This window comes from Acyrthosiphon pisum, chromosome A1 (genome assembly GCF_005508785.2).
Source record: "Acyrthosiphon pisum isolate AL4f chromosome A1, pea_aphid_22Mar2018_4r6ur, whole genome shotgun sequence".
NCBI classification, from domain to species: Eukaryota; Metazoa; Arthropoda; class Insecta; order Hemiptera; family Aphididae; genus Acyrthosiphon; species Acyrthosiphon pisum.
In genome coordinates, this window is record NC_042494.1 from 98,779,078 (window position 1) to 98,806,738 (window position 27,661).

The window sequence follows — 27,661 nt, forward strand, 5'->3', positions numbered from 1 at the left end:
ATTTTCTCGATTTTTCGGACATAATGTAAAGAACTTTTTCTGAATCAATAGGCACATCTTTATGAATAGCCTACAATGTTAGTCCATTAAAATGGTCCTAGAAAATATAATCTATATATATAAGAATCTTACTGGATTTTGGAGACGAAGGAAACCAGTTTGTTTATTTATTATTGTTATTATTAATTATTTATTAATTTGTTTGCATTTGCATTTTTCCATTTGAAATATATATTATTCATTGAATAAATAATTTATTGTTACATTTTTTTCTACCTTATCTCTATTCTATAATAAAAATAATAAAACTTACCACTCCAGTGGTTGAATTCAAAATGTAGGATATATCATTTTCAGAAATTAGCAATAACAATAACTACAATATGTAATTATAAATGTATTATATTATTTTTATAGCCAAAAAACAGTCATATGTTTTTAAATTAAATTATAAAAAAATAATTTCTTCCGGAAAAATAATTAAATATGGTTATAATACATTTTCTATTTACTTCAGTCATTGTGTTTCTCAGATAGGTCTTAAGTCTTTTCAAACATGAGAACGTTCTTTCTGGAGTTGAGGTAGAGACTGGCAAGATGCATAGTATTTTGAAAAGTTGGTAGATGTAAGGGAAAATTTCAAAATTACATAAACGTAATGCATCTATAGACGTTTTAGGAAATTCATCAATTTTCCTTAACTTTGACAAAAGTAGACAAAACGTGTATTACTAATATGTAAGAAAATAAAGGTCCGTGGGGGGAGGATCTATCCCCCCCGTAAGAACGACCATGTTTATAAATTATATATGTATCTATGTAAAATCAAAACCGATCATAACATGAATTGAAATATGCATTGAGAGTTTGAAAAGCAGTCAAATGAAAGCTACCAGTGGTTTAAATCAAACAAACCGAGATTATTTAGTCTATTACTCTATTACACTCACGAGAGATAGAATCAATAAAATCATTGTAGTCATAGAGCTGGTTACGGGTACGATGGTAATCCCGTTCATTGGGATTTTTTTATTTTATTTTTGTAATTGGTCGGATGTCAGCGTCGTTTACAGTATTATATATAGTTGAACTAATACTTTCCCGTCCGAGTCATCTGACATTACGTTACAGTTATAATATTAATGTGTTTGGCATACATTTAATGTTAATATGGTTTTAGATGAGCTGCAAGCATAACCTGTATATTAGGTAAACACGAATTAAAAATTTTGAATTTCCGTCATCTGTCAGAGCAAATAACGCTCTACCTTTATTATATATTGTGCCGGTATAATTATAATTGTCGATACGTCTTTGGTCGCCTGTACAAAAAAAAATCCGGATGGACCATTGCGCAACTTCGCGGTGCGTTGCATGCAAAAACTCAAGTCTTGACCCTAATAAGTATTAATAATAATAATCGAGCCGCTCCGATTGCCCGCGGATATCATAATATTAATATATTATCATTATGTATTATACGTCTCCAGAAAATCCGTCCACGGCACACGAACAGTCATTACGATGTTTTGGGCGTATTTTATCGTACATGAATTACTTTGACATAGCTGTCCGTACATACTTTTAAACATAATATTATCATAATATAATATAATAACTATATCTATACACTCATATTTCTTGCTGTATATTCATTATTCTGTTACACGTTTACGAGGAGAAAACATCTGGATTAATCGTGAAGAAATATCTAATATAAGTCCAAGCCCGGATTCAGATTTCAGAGACAATAATATGAAATCAGAAAAAGAATTGTCTGTATAATTGTATTTAAAAACCTATAATACTCATATACGTATATTAAATTAAAAATTGTTTTCTAACTTTTTCTAAATCGAATTTTCGTATCATATCGTCTAAATGTATTATAAGACGCGTGTAAAGTGTTTTGTTTTCAGAATTTAAATGTTGTCTTAAAATAAATCTTTTACTATTTATATTAAGGAATAAATGCATTTTATTTTACGCACAATAATATATTTAGTTAGGTAATTAATAGATACAAAATTATAAATGTATACGATGAAAAATAAGATTCACCTAAAAATATCTCAAGTCTTGTGACCCGGGGTCCGTGGCCCCATGAATCCTCCACTATCTTAAGTCAAACCAGCAGAACGTATTAATAGTCCTCATAATAGATCAGGTCTCGGACGGCGGACACCCATCGCGAAACATGACGTATAATAGGTACGCATGTTATGATACACACACGAAACACCTTAAAAACACGACGCGACCTGGTCCTGGTCCGGTCTGCGCTATAATACTGGCTACAACATAATAATAATATCACAATAAACCCGATTATGTTATGTAAATGACGTTAGCACGCGCGCGCGAGCTACGCAATCCTCGTCGGCGAGAATAAAAATATCTAAAACCCGAACCCGCCCGAGGCCGCGGCAAACACCGCGCAAACCTTACGACTCTCGCCAATAATAATTATTATATTATTGTCTTCCTGGATCGATCGTTGAGCGGCGTCGTCCAATGACATAATATTACGAATATAAGACATAACCTATAATATTACCCACCTATATACGCCTGACGTCTTTTCGTCCACGATTGACTGTATTATGTTTTATAATTTATTTTTTAAGATTTTTGATAGGTTTTCAGCTGTGTGCGGGAGTGCAAACAGTTCGAACGTTTTTCATATTATTATTATTATTATTATTATTTACGTATGCAGTCGTCGTCCTCCACACTCAAAACGATCTATTAGTCGGTGATTTGTTGAAATAGAAATCGACAATCTACGATTCATCCATGGGATGAATTTTCGATTTTTTTTTTATCGACTTGTATAGTTCGACCCAAATGAGTGTCAAGTTTTTATAATGTTTTTATATATAGTCTGACGTGGTCAACACTGAAGGTGGTTAATATTTAGTTGAAAAAGTAAAAAAAAAAACATTACTCACAATAGTACTTATTACGTCTCGCGTACAAGACGTCGACGAATATTATAAAGACATTGTGAAAATTAAACACAATACCGATTTATAATAATACTTGCAAAGTACGTCCTATACTATATTATTATGTCTGTATCATAATAATAGGTAATATTATTATATTGTCACACCGTTTTTGCGTCGAAAAAAATTACGATCGGAGAACGGACAAAATAATATTATTATTATCTCGTTTTAAATCGGAACGTGTAGCGCATATTATAATGTCATAAACATCACATTTGCAGGGGTGGCGGCTCACACTTGGGACGCGCGTGCTTCACACGATTTCAATTATTACCTACCTATTGCAAATGTGTGAATATCATCATCATATCGCAACAATCGGATTTTCCACCACGGGGGCGTTGTGAAATAACGATTACGGTTTCGACACTGCAGCGCAGCCGCCGAGGTTTAGGGCATTTAAATGATTCACGCACACTGTGCGAAAAACAGTTTTCCCGGGAAATCAAATCGTTTGCGATGACTGATACCATATTACAGCAATAATAATTTACAATAATATACCTTTTATAATATTGTGATTTGTATAGTGTCGTGCGGCAACTGATAATATAATATATTGTCCGTACGAACCGATTTTTACGAACAATTATAAATTGTATAACGACAGACACAATAATATTATCATCGACGTCGATTCGGAGGACATTAATATAACTACCACTGGGCGGTGACGTGCGGCGCGCGCGAATTGGACGTTAACAGCGATAATAAAACAATAATATTATAATAATATTGTTAACATTGTACCATATGTGCGTACGATATTCTGCGCATAATAATAGTAATAAAAATATATTATATCAACCGTCTGAAGTCGAGCATGGTAAAGCATATTATCCTCGATCGAAATCGCTAAAACTTTTCCAAACTGTTGGTCGTCTGTTTTTATTTGTTTATTTTTTTTAAATCGTGTTTATAAATATTGTCTAGAAAAGAACAAAACAAAATGTCAAAGAAAAATAAACTTTATTCATACTGCATTATACATCATCCCAAATAATATTGTCCCTATACAGTTTCCTTTGTAGAGCTTTTTTTTGTTGCCAAAGAGGAGAATAGCTGATTATGGTATAGGTGAAGAGAGGGTTGGGGAGATAAAAGTTTAATATATACAAAAATAAAAGTTAATTTAAGGTCGTAAAAAAAAGATCTTAGTCGGTAACAGTCAAAGTCTAGAGAAAATGTTTTTAATTCCGTTATATAATTAAAATTAATTTCGTTTAAAGATAATAGTATAGGAAGTATAAATTTTATATCATAAAATTAATATTTACAAAGTAAAAAAAAAAACAAAAAAAAATTAAAAAAGTACTTAACAAATTAGTGGTAACCATTTTGCGGTTACGGAAAACCCTTTCGATGCGATAAATGCGTATTAATGCCGTGTCCATTTAGTTAGTAGCTGCTGTGGTGGTAGTCATCGTGATGGCTGTGGTGGTGGTCGTGGCTCTTGACCGGGTACGGTACTGGGACTTCGACTTTCACAGGAACTTTGACCGGATAGGCGACGAGCTTCTCGACCGGGTATGGGACGGGCTTCTCGACTGGATACGGTATGTGCTTCTCGACTGTGACCGGGTAGGGGCGGTCGACTGGCACCTTGACTGGGTAAGGCACATGCTTCTCGACGGGGTAAGGGACGTGCTTCTCGACGGGCACGTGCACGGGGTAAGGGCGGTCGACTGGAACTTTGACTGGGTACGGCACGTGTTTCTCGACTGGGTATGGGACGTGCTTCTCGACGTACACTGGGTATGGTTTTGGCACGTGTACTGGGTACGGGCGGTCGACGGGCACCTTGACTGGTACTGGGATCTCCTTGATCACTGGGTATGGCTGTGGCACGGACACTTTGACGGGGTATGGCACAGGTTTCTCGACGTGCACAGGGTAAGGTTTGGGTACGTGCACCGGGTACGGGCGATCCACTGGTACGGCCACCTTGACGGGGTACGGCACGTGCTTCTCGACAGGCACAGGGTATGGGTGCGCCACCTCTTTGATGATGGTTTTGGACAGCACGTGACCGTGACCGTGGTAATCGCCACCGCCGACACCTACATCATATCCGTAACTCGAACCGGAACCGTAACCGTAACCGGTGTCGTACAGACTCCTCTTGTCCTGGGTCTTGTCCGCGGACGACTTCTTGTCACCGTCCACCGCCGCGTCCTTGTTGACGGCGGCTTCGTCCTTGCCCAGCGCGTAAGCGCACAGCCCAAACGCGCACACTGTATACAGGAGACCTCTCATCGTGATGGAAAGCACACTCTGTATATAAATAATATATTAAATCCTATATTTATACGCGAGTGATGTTATAATATTGTAGTGTGCTGCTCGCTCCGGCTCCGGCTCGGTCCAACACTGACTGCTAACGACTCGGGTCCGTCCGTTTTGTACTGGCCGGCTGACCGTGAGGGTGGGGGACCGCATTTGGGGCCCTCCCTTCCCCACAGCACACTGCGGGTGAGTGCTTTGCTCGACGGCACCCGGTCAAGTCTACTTTCTCGGGACGCGATCCAGTTACGACTCATTTGTTCGTAACGCATATTATTTCGTTATTTGTTCCCACATCGATCCGACGGACATCTGCTGCAGTGTTTATTGGTACCTACTCACATAATATTATAATACGTAGATGCGAAATTGAAATATACCATCCGAAGTGCACATAATAATAAAAAACATTATCATATTACATTTAACATAATATTAAATACGTAATAATATATTATAATATGACGATGATAAGTATTTCAAGTTATCCGTAAAATACAACTATAGTATACTATTGGATATATACATAATAATGTAAGAAACATATAATATGTATATATTATTATGTAGTGTCTACAGTGGCATATAATTGTGAGTCACTCAAGAACTCATTTATCTGGATTTTTACCGTGTATTAAATATAAAAAATATATTATATATCGGGTTTTAGTTATTTTCATATGGTAACCGTGGTGTCCGCGGATAATATGATATGCCGGAATTAAAACAATATCGCGCACAATAGCGATTCTATAGTAAAGCTATTATTTATCGAAATCATATAATATTTAAAAAATATTAAGTATAAAAAAAAGTTATTGACGGATCACTAAAGACCACTGTTATAGTGAGACACTATAACGCTAACCAAACTTACACGAAAGAAATATACGATGCTATAGTAATGAGCAATGATAAAGACTATTGTCATAAAGATAGAAAATTATAAAATTTTTATATGGGCACTTATTTCCAGTTTTTATAATCTATAGTTAAATAAGTGATTAAATTAGTTTTGTTACTTACAAATAACTATAAATGTATTTGTAAATAAATAAGTGTAATATTGTATTAGGTATTAGTTATTACAATATGACTTATTATTCATATTTTTATTTTTTATTATTTCAAACGTAAAAAGGGTGAAAGACATTACTTACTATAAATCGTTATGAATGATCTTTTTTATAGGCCGTTTGAGCATAACTAATTACTACATAATTGTAAAAAAAATTTAAGCTATTTAAATAAATGTAGGTATCTAAATTAGATTCGTTAATCTGTCATTATTTAAATACTCACAACAATATAACAAAATTATAATTATTGTTAAATAAAAAGTTATTAAAATAGTTTGTAATTAATAAAATAATATGTCATCTTAGTTTGATCTGATTCGTAAAAATATATTTAAAATTTAAAATATAAATATTTTTGAACCTGAGATATAGCCAATATAATGTATTATTATTATGTCTTTCAGACATAATTATGTTATTGGTGTATCATGCGCATTGCGCGTTAATGTCACCCTATACTAAAACTAATACTGACTACACATTTAAATTGTTAAAACCCGAGATGCGCAAACGACCAACCAAATTTTTTATCTAGAGATTAATGATATCCAAACGACGGAGGCCTAGTAAAAAACGAGTGATGTGTGTATTGCAAAACACAAGGTCTTCTCATCCATTTTTCATTTCAATGGCAAGAATATCGGTATTATCGGAATACAGTTTTGTCTACATTTTTAGACAATTGGCTCTAACAATCTTAGCATTCCACCGACTATTATAAGTTAAAACTGCTTTGATTCTCACGATATTCACGGTCATTTATCGTTTACATTTTATGTCTTCCCATTTTTTTAAAGACTACTTTTCAAATACACATATACATAAAAAAAAATCGTCTATATTATCAAATTTGTAATTATCTCATTGTCCTTTAAAGTTGGCATTAAATATTTAATATGATAAAAAAATTACAACATTAATATTTTTTTTCCTATTTATATAATAATAATATACATGAGCAAACGAGAACGATATTACGTTCAAAGAAAAGCGATATCACGTTTACTTTTTTATTATTCATTCTTCAGTGATTTAGGAGCAAAGTCGGTCAGTGACCTAGAGAAGGACAGGTTTTCTTATGCATCTCTTGGCCAAGTCACGGTTATAATATTTCTTATGTATATAATAATAATAACGATATTTATTATTATTGTTATAAAATATGATATCTAACGCGATTATAAAATCGTCAAGATACAACATATACATTAACCTAGGTATATAATAATACAACGCGCTGATGGTTATTGCATGAATTTATATTTTATTGCTGCTGTTTAAATCACCTGCAGACGGGCTTTGTTGTTATTGTTGGTTTCGCTGTGGTTAAAAAGCGACCTTAGATGATATTATCATGACTTTATTTTAATACGATAACGTTAATTATTTATATAATAGTTAAATTCAATCTCTTTGTAAACACTATAGACTGTAAATTGTATTTTAGTATTTTACTATATGGTGTTATCCATACGTAAGACACTTATTATTTCAGAAGATGCGCTTTCAACGTTTTAGAAAAAATTTCTTTTTAAGTAAATTAATACTTTTAGTATGTACCTACTACCTACGGTTTTTGATGAGTGGAGTAGTGGGCCAACATTAATTAGCGAGACACTTCTGTACAATTGTACCACTCCGTTCATCAAAACTTTAAGGGGGCCGGTGCCAGTTTTTCAAATTTTCTGCTATATGTTAGTTGCCACCTTAATTATAATACTAATTTACTACGCGATACCTGTTTAGACGGAGGGGGGGGGACAGTGTGTATTACATCGAAAAAAATGACTTCACGGGAATAATTTCCAGGCCTTGTAGAATTGTTGGATTTTGATAACTATTTTTTTATATGAAAGAAGAAGACTTCCTACAGGCTGAGTCGAACTCCGATTTTTTATTTTATTTCAAATAATGGTATAGTATAATTTATAAAAAAATGCTTAATATTATATTATTTTTGAAGACTTATTATAAAGTTAGATATTAAAATATTGAAAACGGAGTTCGATTAGGTCTGTAGAATATTACACCTCTTATTAGTTAAAAAAAATTCTCAAATTTAGTTGATTCTACAGATCAGCATCATTATTCCCGTAGAATATATTTTTATGTACAAAATTACATTGGCACCGGTTGCCTTAAATACTTAAATAACTCATAAACTACTAGTAGCCAAAATTAGATGTGTTAGATGTGTATACCTATTTCAAAATATTGAATGTTCCGAAAAAAACTAAAAAAAAAAAAAAATTGTTTTTGAACGACTTTAAATTATGCAGAACAAAATATTTTCAAAAACGTTATTATAGTTTTTGAATTTATGAGTGCCTTAAATTAAATGGATCATCTGGTATATATACTTATATACTGCAAATTGCAATATATATAAATAATACTATAGTATAATATATCAACCGCCGCAACGAAAAAGGAATAGTAACTCAATTTTACAGTTCTTTTTTTTTTTACTTACTATATAGTAACGACCGAAGCTTTGTTCAGTGCTGTGTACTGTGTAGCACATAAAATTATGTAAATATGATTACAAATCAGGGTAGTAAATTAAAGTATAGGGAACATCATCTAAATAACACTACGACAGACATTTTCGTCGAGTTTAAGTGTTAACATCGTACAAACTGTTTTAAAATATAATAATTGCTACTATTATAATACTATTATATATTATTAATTGTTATATTCGTAACATATTATGATAGCAAAATTAATCAATTTTGTATACTTTAAGTATATTATGAAAAAAATTAGAATGGTATTAACATTTGATAAGAATCGGAAAATATATTTTCAATAATATAGGTAGACTCAGATGATATAGGTTACTTGAATTATTTAAAAAATGCGTTGGGACTTTGGGAGTGCATAGCGCATACCTATTTTGTTTCATTTAATCGCGATATTATGTTGTGTATGATAAGTTCCAATACTTTATTTTGTTTGTATTGTAGAGCTTTTAATCTGGGGTGACTCCAGGGGGGGGCATAGGGGCCACCCTCCCAAGCTATATTTCTAAGCAATTTTATACTGTTAAAAACAAAATAACAAATAAAAATCATCGAAATGACTTGCCCCCTCCCCTAATCATGTCTCTGGAGCCGCTCCTGCTTTTAATAATATCCAACAAAGCTCAAAAACCACTGAATTCGTATTGTGGGACAATGTTTTTAAGTTTTAGTTTCGATTATAGTGTTTTGGTCTTGGCACCAAGCATTTAAATGTTATACATACAGCGTTTTGTTAAATTTTCAATAAAGTTCCAACAAATTACTAACAATGTCGACGATGTCCGAGTGTAGAATTTGTTGGAATGTTTTCGGTAGGCACTTTGTGGTGCCAACTTCGCGTACCTTAGATTTCGTCGTGTTTCGTGGCGTTTTGTTTTGTTTTCACAAAAACGTCCCGACCGGAACGACGATGCCACAAAACGAAACCTTTCACGTCGGGTTCGCTCGTCACAAAAAATTGCGCAAGTCCGTGTATCTGGGAATAGTGTGAATCGTCTGAAATAAAACGCACACATAATACAATGTATACCAATACTATACGACGACGATAGTATAATAGTAATAATAATAATAATAATAATAATTTTTTTATTATGTACAACTAATAATAATAATGATGTATTTATAATAAATTCTTGTTAAAAACGAAATAATAATAATTATCTCGTCTAAAATCTCGGGCGCGCACTATAAGGTTCTGCGACGACGTTCGCGGACGCGGTCGCTGAGCCAGCGAAAACACACTTGACCATCCACTGTAAACGCAGGCGAAGAATTTTTAATTTTTTAGGTAATTTTTTTGTATTTCACAATTTTGTGTGCGCGTGCGCGACACTATAACAAACATAATATAATAATAATAAAATAATAATATTCTATTGTGGATTTAGATTCTTGACGTCTGGACCCGTCCCGTCCATCACCACACGCCGCAAACGGATTCGTCTCGGTCTGCTGCTGTCTTGCGTGTATATTAATAAATTATATTTTATCCTACGTCGTTCCGTAGAGCTGACCATAATATAATAACATCGATGACAGCATAATATTTTTTTCAGTCATGTTTTTTAGGACAACAACGCGCAGCTACGTACACCAACAATTTACGTGAATTTGCGGTTGCATATTATTCGAACGCGATGACCGGAGGAGTTGACGTATAATCGTTGTAATCAACGAGTCACCGTATATTATAATATAGGTAAATTGTATACGCCCGATCACATTTTGTGGGAAAAAACTGACAATCCTATTGGAGTCTATATTTTAAACGTCCAACAACAATAAATACTTTTCTCGGTCTAAAATGAAAAAAAAATTCAGTTCTTACCAGCTTGATGTTATAATATAAAGTTCAACATTTTTAATACAATTAAAAGGTTCAAATTGTCTAACTATCTAAACATCTGTTGTGATTAGTGATTACGATCTTATATAATAATAATAATTAATAAACCGTATATATATTGTATTTTTCAAAGATAATTTTATCCCCCTCCCCCCTTGGGGTCACCTCTAAAAAAGGTCTCGACTGTCTAAATGTAATTTAAATGGTATTCTTTAAATATCGGTCGCAATATTGGTTTGTGTAGTGGTGCAGTAGCTTCGACATTAAAAAATAACCATCGTTCGTTTATAACAATGTACGTAGATAAGATCTGTTCTAGTTTCCGTGGCTTATTGTAATATTCCTAGTCACATTTAAGAAGTTTCGGTAGCCGGTCGTGATTTAATTTTGTTTTATCAGTTAGAGGTACAAATCTATATCTTATATCTGTGATTTAAATTTTTGATTTGCAAAACGCATACATAATATGCATCGACACATCAAGGCCTTTATACACACACTGCACACAAAAACACAATAGACCTCTTGGTCTTCTGCATGCGTAGGTACCTGCGTATAGGTATAATACCATACGTCGCTGTTTAGTATTTTAAAGCCCACGAACCCTTTTCGAATATTTCGAGTTTTCGCCTAAAGAATTTCCGTGGGGTTACTTTGGCCGGAGGGAACGGCCGAATTCCATTTACCTATAACCTGGACGTGGCCCGGTTAGGTCCGGTCACTGCATGGGTATAATTCAGTGAAACCCGTACGTTGATCTAATATACTACTATCACGGAGAATATGGACTTACGAAGTTGTAGGCATTTTATTTTAACGGGAACCACCGAAAATGACGAAAAAGTTCACGTATTCACGGATAAAATATTATATAATATTCTTATTATGCGTGTATATAAGTAGTACGTACTTTCGGTCATGCTGCTGTGAGATAAATTTGAATTCCAAAAACAGGGAACAAAATTGATTTTTATTTTAGTCGAAATATAGCAGAGTGCAGAACTGAAGATAATTAATGAAACAATTTTTTCAATACGCTTTAAGAATTTGCATTTAACAAAATAAATATTATATGTGTTAGCTTTAATATTATAATATATTATAACCTAGTTACAATGCGCAGGTAAATAATAACTATGCTGTCAACTTTTATATTTCGATAAAAATGTTCATTAAAAAATATGTACCGGAAATACATTTCTTGATTGGACCCTTTATTAAAAAAATCCTTGTGGCACTTTACTGACACAACTATTGTTCTGACACAAGACTTTGTGATGACATTGTTTAGCAAAAAGGCATTAACGCGCACGTGCGCTTTTCATTTATTTCATATAGTACTGGTGTTTAGAATTTGTTACACATCATGTGAACAATATATTTTGTTTCTCATCGTTTACTAACTGACAGCGATTTCGGGAGTATATTTTTTCCGACTTTTGTCCGCCGTCTATAGCATTCTTATTATTTTATCTCATCTTGAGTCTACCTCTGTAATTGGTGATCGATTTGTATAATATTAAGGTACAGGGTTAATCAAAAAGGAATCTTCCGATGCTTAACGTCTGGCTACCTAGGTCGCCTGATCTCACATCACATTTTGACTACTTCTTTTTGCAGGAGATATGTTAAAAATACCGTGTAGAGCCGTATATAGGCACTGTCAACTTTCGCACCGATCACAGAGGACCTAACCTAACAGAAATGCAAGTAGATTGTATCTGAGTTCCGACTATTATTATACACGTTGTTCGTGTGACCGACGTTTTATACATAGGTACCGTTATAATATGAACTTGAAATAACGTTATATTTTGTTAAAACCAATGTATCATAGGTACCTCCTATATACACGTTATAATAATATATCGCTCCAAACTTAAAAACCTAAAACGAGCGTATTTTGAAATCAGACGCGAATAGTTTTGAATATCCCCACTGCAGTACGCTCTATATTTTGCATTATTCCCGGTGCTCCTGCAGTACTATAATATTATAATATATATAGTGTTATACCCACATCGTTTGTCTTGCCCGCTCGAGTCTCCGAAAGCGGCAAAGACTATCGTCGTAGAATCGCACGCGCTAAGTAGAGTGGAACCGGTCAACGGCGGTCACTGCTCCACTGCCGCTGCACCGGTGCACATATAGAGTAAACATACACACACGCGGTGTATGCATATTATAATACTTATAGTACCTTAACCTGCCTATACTGCCGAGTCTTCAGCCGTATATCATTATATTCTGCGTTGTTCTCACGTGCGCACACACATACACATTATTATTATTTTCTTATTATTTCGTATAATATACGCGCAGCTCGAGCGCAGTGGAGTATTATATAACCACGCTCGCAAGATTATCATCGACGGACGCGGTGGCGTTATAAATGTATAATATTATAATACAGTATTACGCTGCTGCAGCAGTCTGCATTATAATGTACTATTACATATTATTATCATGAGTGCGTACCTACCTATATGTATTGTGTATCCATCGTCGAGAAAAAATGTCGAAACGTTCCGAATTAATTCGTTCGGTCATAATTATTACCAATTATTATTATCATAATAATATAATATATACCTATAATACTATGCATTGTGACATACGTGCGATAATATACGATATAATATCGTCGTACGCACTGCACCAGAATTAAAACATAATGATATGCAAAAATATATTATTTTTATCGTGATATGCGTATGCCACACGACTCATTCGGTACCGTTTCCGTTTACGAGACGAGCCCTCACCGCGGCCCTCGTCGATTGTATCGACGAGTTTCGAGTGCTGCGGGCGGAATGTCTTCTTTGGTTATTATTATTTATTCCGGATGACACGTCTTGGGAGACGAATGGTATCCACTTTGGTACGTGACATTTGCCGCGGTATATCCGATTTTATACAAATGCGAAAAACCGGCTGGATGCGGAGAACAACACGCGTGTGTTGTAAACAAATCGTACAGAAAAAAAATACAAACTGTAGGTAGGTACATATTAACATAATAATAATAATATATTACAACGTTTCGGTCACCCATACTAATAAATCATATATTTACCAAAATAAATATAATAAATGAAAACGAATCCTGACGGGTTTGTCGCGTCATTAGAAACTCCCAGAGTGAGCATATAATAATATATAAAACGACTTCCTCTAGTGTTTGTTGACATTATAAATCGCATTAATGACGAAAAATGCGTTAATTATTATATTAATATTATAACTAATGAGTTCCAGCTAGATTGTGTGGTCCATTATCTACTTCGAGTTTCGTTTTTAAAACAACTCGAAAAAATTAATACAAGTTGCTGTATAATACCTCAAACCTATCTTACGCATATAATTTGTTTTGTGTGAGTTTTTTTTAAAAATATTTGAATTTTGATTATTTTTATTTATTGAACTCTCACATCGACAGTAAGAAAAGTTTGAATCAAATATAAAATCAAAAGTGGCTTAAATAACATCTCCACACATATTATTATACCTGAAGCAGAGACACCAGAGTTGTTATAAACGCTTTAATTTTTGACGATTGTTGTTAAATACTCACCATTTTGAGAAGTATATGAATATATTTACTGAAAAATCAGTTATTAACGGTAAAATAATTACTATTATTAAGGGTTTCTACTCCGAAACCCTGAAATGTATGTACCTACTGTGAAAAAAAAATAAAACAAATAAATCGAATAAGGTAAAAAAATAGTTTTTATTCTACGAAATATATACATAATAATATATTATTATATACCACGTAAATACACACGTAGACATGAACAGGTACAATGGTTAAATCAATTCGTTTACTTTATATTATTATATTACATTTTACAAAATGTTAACTCGGATCCTCGAGACCTTGTTAATAACTGTGGCTTCCGTGTTCACCGAACGAGTGTTCGCTGTATGAGTGTTCATCGTAATGGTGGTGGTGCGGCACTTCGTATGGCACAGGGACTTCTACTTTGACGGGAAATTTGACAGGGTACGGCACTGCTTTCTCGACCGTGTACGGCACTGGTTTGTTGACGGGATACGGCACGTGCTTCTCGACTGTAACCGGGTACGGGCGGTCCACTGGCACTTTGACCGGGTAGGGCACGTGCTTTTCGACGGTGTAAGGGACGTGCTTCTCGACCGGAACGTGGACGGTGTACGGCTTGTCGACGGGTACCTTGACTTCATATGGTATGTGCTTGGTGACCTCATAAGGGACGCGCTTCTCCACGTAAACAGTATAAGGTTTGGGAACGTGGACGGTGTACGGTTTGTCGACAGGTACCTTGACTTCATAAGGAACCTGTTTGTAGACGGTGTACGGCTGGGGTACCTTCACTTTGACTTCGTACGGGACGGGCTTGTCGACGTGCACTGGATATGGCTTAGGCACGTGCACTGGGTAAGGGCGGTCGACGGGCACCTCGACCTTTACTGGGTATGGTACGTGTTTCTCAACCTCGACAGGGTACGGTTGGGCGACCTCCTTGATGATGGTCTTGGACAGCACTTGTGGTTCGTGGTGGAAGTCATGACCGGTCAGCTCGTGGCCGAAACCGCTGGACCCGTATCCATAGCCGGTGTCGAAAATGCCTCTCTTGCCTTGGCTTTTACTGTCGTCGGTGGTTGCTGCGGTGGTGGCAGCTTTGTCAGCCGATTTTCCTGCAGCGTTTTCCGACGCTAATGCGTAGGCGCATAGGCCGAACACGCACACTATGTTGAAGACTCCTCTCATATTGTTGTTGGACTTTGGATCGGATCGATCGACTGATGCTATTCTGTTGGATGAATTCGTTTTTGTAGTGTCCTGAACACCCATAATGTAAGTCATTTTCATCTCCCCACCATGACGGGGGGGAGGTGAGCTCTACATACTTTCCAATGCTATTAGAATGGTTCCCATGTAATCTTCATACGCCTATTTGAACCTTGAAAAGTAAACGTAACTTAAGTATTGCTCAGTATTATTACAGCGTAGGTGACTGTTACAAATACACGCATAGTAGGTAAACCTACCTATATAATATAACTTGTGTTTTCAACGTAGCGTGCATATACTCAATGAAAATGTAGAACTCTTTGTTTTTATCGACATTACGACTTCGTATTGTATTACTTCACTCAAATCAGATTACACACGATTCAAAATGCGTTACTTAAAATTACTGTGATATAATACAATTGGTTTCATATTATTATTATTGACATATAATTTTTTTTTTTTTAATCAGTGAACGAGAAGTATCCCGGCATACAGAATAAGCTAGTATTCAAGTGTCGTTGAATTTATGCGAGCTTGCATAACCATTCACTGTAATATAATTTAGAATATATAATATTATGCGCTCATGTATTAAACGAGTTTCATTTTTGAAAAATATTTACCCACCTTTTCTTTTATAATTGGTTTATAAATAAATCATTCTTATAAATTGTTGAAATTTGGCAAACGATTATTTGGAATAAATTATTTTAATTTTACTTCCCGAATCCAATATTGTCAGTTTGTTAGAACTAGGGTTTAAGAAATTTAGCCTGCATTTTTGAGTTTGCTGTAAAATAGTTTAGGATTGATATAAATTTGTTTTGTAAAATACTAAAATTAAATATAAAGTTTGACTTCGCATATTTCGACATACATGATGAATGATGTGTGTTTTTTTCTGTTTGTCACCAACATTAAATTTTGGGGTACTAAAAATGCTCTGATTTTTGAAATCAGCATCTTTTCTAATAGAAAATTGAATCTAGTTGGTATTTTATAAAATTAAAATTGAAAAATTTTTATGGCGTATTTTATCGAAAAAAATTACTTTATGGGAATAACTCTCAAACTTTGTAGAATTGTTGGATTATGATGACTATTTTTTTATCTGAAAGGAGAAGACTTCCTACAGCCCACATCGATCTCTGATTTTGTTTTTATTTCAAATAATTGCATTAAAAAATTTGTAAACAAATGACTTTTATCTTATATTTTTTGGACATATTATAAAGTTTGAGAATAAAATATTGAAAAACAGAGATTTATGTGGGATGCACAATATTTCCCTCTAGAAATTAAAAAAAAAATTATGACATTTGGTTGATTCTAAAAGTCAGTATCGTTATTCCCACAGAGTGTATTTTTGAGGACTTCCTTAATAAAAGTTTGAAAATATTAAAGATACATAGGCACAATTTTTTTTTATATGAATTTAAAGTTCAATTTATTTTTCATTTAGAAATTTAAAAAAGTTTTATTTTCATACCTAAAATTAGACATTAAAATAGATGATTCTCCACACGTTTCTAACTTAAACGAATAATTAACGAATTTACATTTATTGATTTTTTATATTTTGTTGTAATTCAAAAAAGAAGTATCGTAGATATTCTTTATTTTCACCAATGTTAAAATGATAATTTTCTATACGTCATGGTAAAACTATTTCAATTTCTTTTGAGCTATTTATAGTCATGACAATTTTTTTTAGTTAGAATTTCAGAAAAGGTTATAGCCAACATGAGACATTTTAATATAAGATTCCCAATAAGTTTTTCTACATCTATCAACAAAAAAAGTTAGCTATGCTATTTATAGCCATGAGATATTTTTAATTTTTATACATTTTATTTTCAACTTTATTAAATTTGATTATTTATACAAATATGTTAGGATAACACAACTTCTTCACTCAGAATCGTTTTTTGTATGCAATGATTTATCATTGAATTCAAATATAACACATCCATTACAACGACTTGCTCGACAACTATATTGTACAACATACCCACACAGCATTTGGGAAATGATAATATTTTGTGAATATTTTGGAGTGCTTGAATAATGAATATTTGACTAATAAGAATGTATAAATATTGTATTCTCATGAAACAAAATATTAAACTATATGGTTGCACAAAATGTTGATTTGATATTTTTATAATATTTCTATGAAAATGTTTTTTGAAAAAATATGATTAAAATGCTTTGTTAATGCTTTTTACAAAATATTTTTCAAAAGTGAACTTCTTGGCCAAAAAATATAAATAAAATATTTCATTATTATTTACGCAACTTTTTCAAATATTTTGACAACTATATTGTTTTCCTAAAAATATTTTTACCATAGTTGGGAAATATTGAAATGCTGTGTGGGTAGCTAGCGGTACTCACTTTTCCACCTTTTTTTTCCTTATATTTTTTGCTGCGTGTATTTTAACGAACTTTTGGGAGCTTAAATTGCATGACATTTACATGCATAGCTAATTCTCAAATGTTTGGTTCAATAAGTCCCGAACCCTAGTTATTATCTGTATATGTAAAATGGAGCGTGAAAAATTTCGTTACCTCATCAATCGAGAATGTCCGATTTGGCTCAAATTTATTTAAGATGTTCGTAATTGCCAGGAGAAGGTTTTTACGAAAGAAAATTTTAGAGAAATCCAACGGAAAAGTAGGAAATCTGAGTGTAAACAATTTAACAGTGGCGCAACAGTGTATTATATATTGGTTAATTGGGCATGTTTGTTGATTTGTATTATTTTTATTTGTTGATATATATATATATAAATGAATGTCTGTGTGTAGATTAGACCTCAGGGAAGACAGGCCAATTTAAAAATGGTTAAATTCGGTTTGTTTTTTATTCATCTGATATTAGTACGGTTAGGTTAGGTTAGGATTTTGTATAAATTTATTATATTAATCCACCATAGGTGGAATACGATAAACTTTGTATAACTTTGATACTTTAGAGTTAAATCATACACTTACGTACAAACAGCACGGGGTCTGCGATCTACCGCAGGTAGATTGTCTACCTGATAATATACTCCTGTGCGGTAAAGCACGATTGAGCATAAAACGATTGAGCATAGACCTTTTTGGCAACACGATTGAGCATAGAATATTTTATGCGATGTTGCCAAAATTTTGTAATTTATTATTTCCATGTATTATTACACCAATTATTATGATATCTGATGCGAGCCGTCAGCCGAGCCCCTCAGCTTTATCGACAATGTTATCAATTAATAAATTAGTTCCGAGTACTATTCCGGACTACTATATTGATACTATTATTGACTTATAAATATTTTGAATAATGTGACTACCTAGGTGGTAGGCGGAAAAAAAGCCCAAAAAAATAAATACACCGAGGAAAAAAAGCCCAAAAATAGAAATAAAAATGTGAACACATGTATACTTTACTCCTAATTAGTAATTACTAGGGTGCAGATTTGTGTATATTAAAAATTCAAAAATATGCGTACATATATATGTATTTAATTTATACCATTTCTAATTACCATGTATCTATAGGCTACAACAAAATATAATAATATATTATATATTATAATGAAAATGATCATTATAAATATGAACACAATATGATATATTAAATATACATACATACATACTACTATAACAGTTAATAATCATAAATAATAATAACTAGTAAAATATAATATACTTAACTATTATTATTAGGTTATATATGTATTTATTAATACTTAACTATTAATCATATATTATAACTACCTATACCTTACCTCCGGTCTTGTAATTTTTGTATACATTTTAGTATGGATATACCTAAGGCTTATGTTTTTTGATTTATAAATTATTGTACTATGTATATACCTAAGACTGATGTTTTTTGACTTATAACTTATAATACAATAAATTATGACGTATACATAATATTGTGTTCATATTTATATTTTTTTTTTTGATTTACAATCTATATTTTATACAATTAACAATTAATAATTAATTTCATTATAATATATAATATATTAATATATTATTATATTTTGTTATAGATATATGGTAATTACTAATAATTAGTAATTTATTACCTAATTATTAGGTCATTAGGAGTAGAGTATACATGTGTTCACATTTCTATTTATATTTCTGGGCTTTTTATCCGTGATTCACCTAGGTATATTACATATTGACTATGAAAACATGGTATTTTTATATAATTATAATTATTTAAATAAATATTTTTGTATAATACAGTTCAAAATTGAAAATGGCAACGTTGCAGAGTTTTTTATGCTCAATCTTTTTGGTTTTCTTTTGTATTTAAATTTCCTTTGATACACCAACAATTTATGCTCAATCGTGTCTCAGCTCTGCTGTGAATCAGAATTTTTATTCCGGGCAGTGGAAAAGTTAAGATAAATGTTGAACACCTTAGGTACACCGAATATTAAATAACGAATTGAACTAAGTTCGAGTCATATACAGGATGATTCATTTAACGTAAGACACTTTATCGTTTAACCATCTACTTTTCGTATAAAAAGTGACTTACGTTAAATGGATCACTGTGTATAGTTGGTACATTTAACCGGTAACGAAGTGCTCGGGATCAGTTATGGTAACATGATTTGTAATAGAACTATTTTCCATTAGCTTCAATTTATATTTTTGAACAATTTATTTATTTTTTTTTGTAAACCGAATTTAAATAATTTAATAAGTCCATAAAATATATTACACTTTAGTCTCCACTCACACTAATATATAATACAACTCAGTGACGCTTGGTGGATTTACTATCGCTTAATATTTACTAATTATATTTGTTATTTCATTAACTTGGATTATAAATTATAATAATTGTTATTTTGATTATTTATACAGTCTTACAATAGAAGATACAATTTTTCAAATTATTTATTGATTATGAACTATAAAGAAAAAAAAAATTATAATTAGTAATTACCTAAATCATAAATTATCGCATAAATCGTACATTGACATACTTCATACAATGAATAAATTATAAACACTATATTAACTTTATTTTATTAATTTTCGTTAGATAATAATAACATTGTAATAAACAACTGTCAAAAATAATTAATCAGATTATCAAGTTATTTGCATACTGATTTTCAATGAAAATATGAAAATTAAAATAAAAGTAGCAAATTAATTCTAACTAGAATTTATAATTATATCTAATACAGTAGGTAGGTACGCGTAGGCATAATATATTGTAATATTCACGGACATTCAACTTAATAAGAATGTCATTGCTGGTAGTATTTATTAATCGGATAACTAAACTAGTTTAATAAATAATAAATTGTTCTATAAATAAATATTACATGACATCGAGGTTGATCAAGCTTGGAATATTATAATATATTACCTAAACTAAGCCGGTGAGTAAATATATTGAAGAAGATGCGTTATACCTACTTATAAGTCATAAAAAAAGTCTCGTTTTATTTAATTTCCTTGTACAACATCGCGAAGTGATTTAATAACGGCTATAATAATATTGTCCACCATAAAAAAAAAAACGCTCAACGACGATGATCCACGATAGAAAGTATATTGGCAAAATACGTTTGGTGGTGGGGATGAAGTGGTTCGGCAAAGACGAGTCTTCCTAGGTGGACACACAAGTCACTACAAAAGCGTAGCACGCAGACCAACGGACATCAGTCGACTGCATCTCTTTCAAATCGAACGACAATGAAGATGTTTTTACATATGGCGTGCGTTATTGGGTTGTGCACATTCGTGATGTGTGCGAACCAGCCCGAATCAAATATATCTAAAGAGACCAAGAATCACGACAAGAGACGCATCATCGACACCGGCTATGGATACGGATCGGGTTTCGATCTGCACGAGCCGGCTGGTAATCACCAGATACACCAAGAGAACCACGATCAACAAGTGTTGTCCAAAACGATCATCAAGGAAGTAACCCAACCGTATCCGGTCGAGGTCGAGAAACGCGTACCGTACCCGGTAAAGGTCGAAGTGCCCGTCGACCGCCCTTATCCCGTGCACGTGCCCAAGCCGTATGCAGTCCACGTGGAAAAGCCTGTCCCGTATGAGGTTAAAGTTGAGGTGCCGCAACCGTACACTGTTTACAAGCAAGTCCCGTATGAAGTCAAGGTACCCGTTGACAAACCGTACACCGTCCACGTGCCCAAACCATACACCGTCTACGTGGAGAAGCGAGTACCTTACGAAGTCACCAAGCACGTCCCTTATCCGGTCAATGTGTACGTCGACAAACCGTACACCGTACACGTACCGGTAACGAAACACGTACCATACACCGTCGAGAAGCGAGTGCCCTATACTGTCAATGTGCCGGTCGACCGTCCTTACCAGGTTATCGTCGTGAAGCACGTCCCATACCCCGTTGACAAACCCGTACCGTACACCGTCGAAAAACCAGTGCCTTACCACGTCAAATTTCCCGTCAAAGTCGAAGTGCCAGTGCCGTACAAGGTAAACGCACACGAAGAAAATTACTCTTCTGAGACAAAATACGAGGAAGAACAACCACAATATGCCAACGATCAAAACGAACACAGCAGTTATTGATAAACGTGTTATATTTTTCTAGTCATAACTCATGTTACATTTCTTATTGAAAAAATTGTAACCTAAGTCATATATTATATCTCTAACATAAGATATGTTCGTTAAAACGCGAGTATCACATATTATAATACTGTACATACATAATGAATTTAAATAAAGACTATTTTTATAATATTTTGTATTTTTATTTGGTATAACCATCTTAAAAATATAGAATATATATTACTCATTGTATCCTAACAATTATTACCAGAAAAAAATATGTTTATGTGTCAAAAAGATTTATCTCATTGCAATATTATTTTTAACTTAAAAAGAGGAACAATTATGAATAAAAATAAATTAAATTACCCTGATATAATAAATAGTATTTTGCAGGTATTATAGTTACTAGGTAAAATTAACGGCATATTATTGGTATAATTTATTACCATATAATTATGAATATAAATATATAAAATCATGAAATATATAATATTATGTAGATAAATTATAATAAAATTCTCGTGTATATAATTATTTTAATAGTGGTAAATGTTGGATATTTTAACTATATTTTATTTTTATTAGACATAAATACTATAGTTACTTTTTTCCCTTTTACTTTTTTCATAAAAAAATAATCTTTATTATCAACACAGTGTTACAAGCGTGTTAGATTTTATGTTTGTATTATGTTTTAGTTGAGATCACCAATCGTATATTTGTCACACTTGTTATTAAAAAAACGATTTTAATATATTTGAGTTAGTAATTTATTTTTCATAGAAATGAGTATTTTAAACTCTACTATGATTTAATATTCGAGACAAGAATATATTGTCCATGTGATCGAGATTAAGTAAATTATCTATAAAAAAGACCTAGTCGTTAAAGTCGCTGGCCGTTGTATATAAATCGACATGCATCTAAATTATACGTACATTATATAAACTACGTTTGAACAAATTAGGTAGGTATATATTATGTTTACGAGGTTAATAACCATAAATAGCTAACTATTAGTCGTACAAATGATACTATGTCTCAGGCTTAAGAATTGTGTTCATAAAGAAATGAACGGAATACTGTGATGATAATAATATGATATACATCACATCAATAAAAATATTAGCAATAAGTCTTAGTACATACAAGCAATAATATACAATTACAATGTTAACATTGGGTAGTCATAATATAAGTCCTTCATTTTCATGTCAGTATATAATAATATAAGGTACAATGTACATACTGAGTGAACGGTAGGTACGAGTTAAAACAAATTTATTTTTGACAAACGGATAGGAGAGTATTGAATAATAAGTTACAACTTATGAAATACGATTTTAGATGTAGTAAAATTTTTGGAGCCAAGCAGTGAGAAAACGGTTCAGCCTCTGTGTGGTGTCACGACTATAAAAAAAAAAAAAAAGGAAAAAAAAGATTTTGTAAACCGTACAGAAATAAAATGTCAGTAATAGTTCCCTCTAAATTACCGTCCTAAATTAAATTACTAAAGCCTGATATTAATAATATTGTTAAAGAGCATCAGCTTCATCCTTCACAGTACATACGTTTTAATTTAATTTTAATAAAATTAATTTAAATATGATCAAGTATTACTCGGATATAAGAAATAGGTTAGGTTATGGTTTATATAAACATAATAATTACAATAATTAGGTGCCGTTACTGAAAATATTGATTCTGAATATGGGAGGTGGACTAAATAAGTTTGAGAACCTGTGATTTAGGAGTACCTAGGGGGCTCTACGAAGTGGTGGCTCTCATTGAACCCCAAAAATGATTTGCTTTAATTTTTGGATTAGGGCTCAACAATTTTAATTTACTTTTAATTAAGTTGATTGTAATTAAATGTATGCTCAATGTATATAATATTATATAATAATATAATGTACATAAATGACATTCTTGAAATAGTTTTGTTTTATATTCTTCTATAGATTTTGAAATATTGTATTATATATCAATTTTTTATTCAAAAACTATTAAAGAGCATGTTGTGGTAAAAGGTAAAAGGTAAACAATATATTTTATTTTATTTTACAACATTAATAATTTGCCTAAACTTACGCAACAAAACCAATCAGTCAGCTTAGTAAAATCTGATGATCATATTTTCTTCAATAATAAATTCAAATTAATTATGTTGAATACAAATTATACTTTTTGAATAAAATGTACACAGAAAACCATAAGTAGTTTTTTGTAATCCATAGAACATGAAATTAGTAGACTAGGTGGAATAAAATATGTTTTAATATTATATAATAATGCTTCCTACAAAAAATTGACGAAAGTAAATCTAGGTTATTGATTATTCAATAAAGGTACAACAATACGGACCTAAATAAACAAATAATTTTATTCACTGTGACTACATTTAAAACTGTATCATCATATAAAATAAATAATTTTTATTTCAATAAGTCTACAATAGTATGGAAGATTTTCTTAAAGTAAGTAAGTAAAATACTAAGGTAAATGTACGGCTTTGAGAATTACGAAATAACAATTTGTTTGTTTTACATTATTTCCTTAAAATAAATATTATATATAAAAAATATATAATGATAGTTAATATGGTCTAATAAACACAAACGACGATAATGTTGAATAGAAAGTAAAATATACATATTAATATATCACCGGAGAAGGGTATGGTGGGAACACACGAATGAGGCTTCCTCGTCGGACATCACATAATTTGGTTCACTACAAAAGCTTAGCGCGCAGACTAAGCAAGCATCAGTCGATCGTTTCATTCAAATCGTATAACAATGATGAGGATTTCACTGGCAGTTTGCGTTATCGTGCTGTGTTGCAGCGTTTTCGCTTTTGGCGGAAAACTGCCAGACGAGAAGAAAACGACGTCCGGCGACGGAAAAAGCCACGACAAGAGAGGCATTTTCGACACCGACTATGGATATGAAGCGGGTGACGATCATCAAGGACACGGCAAAGTATTGTCCAAAACCATCATCAAGGAGGTCGCCCAACCGTACCCAGTCGAAGTCGAGAAACACGTACCGTACCCGGTAAAGGTCGAAGTGCCCGTCGATCGCCCTTACCCAGTGCACGTGCCCAAGCCATATGTGGTCCATGTGGAGAAGCCCGTCCCATACGAGGTCAAAGTAAAGGTGCCGCAACCGTACACCGTCTACAAACACGTTCCATATGAAGTAAAGTACCCGGTTGACAAGCCGTACACCGTCCACGTGCCCAAACCCTACACCGTTTACGTGGAAAAGCGCGTCCCTTACGAGGTCACCAAGCACGTCCCTTACACCGTAAAAGTTTACGTTGACAAACCGTACACCGTCCACGTACCAATAACGAAACACGTACCGTATACCGTCGAAAAGCCGGTACCCTATACGGTCAAAGTTCCGGTCGACCGCCCTTACAAGGTCACCGTTGAGAAGCACGTGCCTTACCCCGTCGACAAACCCGTACCCTATACCGTCGAGAAACCAGTACCTTACCCGGTCAAATTTCCCGTGAAAGTCGAAGTGCCAGTGCCGTACAAGGAAAACGAAAATGAAGACAAATACTCTTCATCAGAGGCCCTATACGAAGGAAAACATCCGCAATACGGTCAACACGAGCACGGCAATTATTGATTGATACACTGTCATGTTTTGCTAGTCATAATGTAATACTTAATAATATTATGTTACATATCTTATTCTGATTATTTTTTGTTACAAAAGTTTTTGAAATGTTTTTGTTTTATGTTAATATTTTGTATTATAATATAGTGTAATAATATGTATTAAGATAATATTATGTTCTTAAAATAAAGACTCGTTTTATAATATTTTTCTATTTGTGTTCAAAAGAAAACATTGCTAATATCCACATAAATAATATATTGTCTGTTACATCCATGATAGAATTGTTGTATCTGTGAGTGTAAGTAACAATGAGTTGTAAAAATTGGTCATACGTCATAACTGTAACTAAATCAACAATCTCATTTTAAACGAGTTGGTTATTAATAATTTTCATACAAGCCCATACCATATTGTAATTTAAAATAATAAAATTGTACTAAAAATGTATTTATTTTCATTATAAAGTGGCATTAGATTAGATTATTATGTTTGGGCATAACAATGCTTTACAAAAGATCTTCAAAAAACGTAGATTATTTTAGTATGACGTAAGTTGTTGCTGTACTTTTGGAATTGTAGCATTTTGATGGCGATTTACGGCCCGAGCTTTTCGGACTTTAAGTGTTGCGTAATGATTATTTTCAATCTGAAGATAGGCACTCGAATTATTATTTATTCGTATGTTCTAATTTATCCTCAGATAAGTTTCGGGAAAATAATGATTGCGTCATCATCTTATCGCATATCTGGTTGGCCGCGGTCGTCACCATATTATCAAAGCCAAAAAAAAAAAACGATGTGAATTATATCGAAAAGCATTTAAAATTGTACTATCATAAACGAGAAAAATCAACAAAATTGCAATTAAATTGAAAAAATGCAAAAATTTGCAATAAAAATTTTAGATTTAAATTTGTACTTGCATGAAACGAATTTTATATCTACTTAGCTGCAAATACAAACAATGAAAACAAGTTGCATATGTAATAACTTCCGAGCCTTATACGACTATAGTCATAAATATATTCTTGGGTATATGCTAAATTATTAACTGTTTATGATATGGGTGCTCTATCCCCAGCCCCTCCAATTTTTTAATAAATTATAAAATAAACAACAACTATCCTAAAAAAACCTATTATTTTACTAGACATTTTTTAATTTAATATTTATTTATGTATCTAAATCAAGATAATAATAACTATATGTACCTACGTAACAATTAATATCATATATTATTTTACATTGTTTTCCATAAATTGCATTTCTTTTCTTTTCAATCTAATTATATAGTAGTTCAGTGGTTCTTGATGTTATCTACATCATCAGCTTATCTGTAGTTATTTACTAACAAGCTTTTCACGTACTGAATCTAAAAGAGCTATAGTTCTGTCGGAAAAATTCCGGTTAATTTATGTATTTGTTCGTTAGGTGTTTATATATAAATCTATTAATTGCATTTTCCTATTTTCATTAAACTATTAAATGCTATAAGCTATTGTTAAAAATATGTATTATTAATAATACACTATATTTTACAAGCTTAAATTAAAAAACTCGTAATTTATTTTTATCCGTAGAAGGAGGAGAGTGGGACTTTATAACATTTATCTTTTAGATTCTGAGTGGAACGATGAATGTATTGATTTTACAATGATGTGTGTTTTTTTTTTTTTTTTTTTTTTTAATTTATTTATTTTATTTTTTTGTGTTTGTGTACACGATAAGTAGTCGAAATAATGCTACGATTTTCAACTTTAGTATCTTGTTCGATCAGAAAGTGAATATCGTTGGTGCATTGGGGAGGTCAAAATTTAAATTTCCCAGTAGTTTTCAAAAGCGCCGGGAAAAACAAAGAAAAATTAAGGAAAAACCGGGAATTTTTACGCAAATCGATTTTCACAAAATTGAATTTGG

The 27,661-nt window shown here is 32.6% G+C and overlaps 3 protein-coding genes across 3 annotated transcripts; 1 reads left to right on the forward strand and 2 right to left on the reverse strand.

The window, feature by feature from the left end:
- Window positions 1–3,961: 3,961 nt before the first annotated feature.
- LOC100161081 (cuticular protein CPG12-like) lies at window positions 3,962–5,383 on the reverse strand. The gene is given in 1 exon segment (NM_001161999.2): window positions 3,962–5,383. A coding segment is annotated over 1 exon segment (858 nt). The 5' UTR covers window positions 5,268–5,383; the 3' UTR covers window positions 3,962–4,409.
- A 9,078-nt stretch (window positions 5,384–14,461) lies between these two features.
- On the reverse strand, window positions 14,462–15,614 carry LOC115033801 (repetitive proline-rich cell wall protein 2-like). The gene has a single exon (XM_029487879.1). It carries the CDS (start codon window positions 15,603–15,605, stop codon window positions 14,634–14,636), a length of 972 nt encoding a protein of 323 aa, XP_029343739.1. The 5' UTR covers window positions 15,606–15,614; the 3' UTR covers window positions 14,462–14,633.
- A 5,514-nt stretch (window positions 15,615–21,128) lies between these two features.
- Window positions 21,129–25,942, forward strand: LOC100166479 (foot protein 1 variant 1). Its single transcript, XM_029487880.1, has 2 exons — window positions 21,129–22,004; window positions 25,118–25,942. The coding sequence occupies exons 1-2, from the start codon at window positions 21,255–21,257 to the stop codon at window positions 25,748–25,750; spliced, it is 1,383 nt and encodes a 460-aa protein (XP_029343740.1). The 5' UTR covers window positions 21,129–21,254; the 3' UTR covers window positions 25,751–25,942.
- Window positions 25,943–27,661: the final 1,719 nt, after the last annotated feature.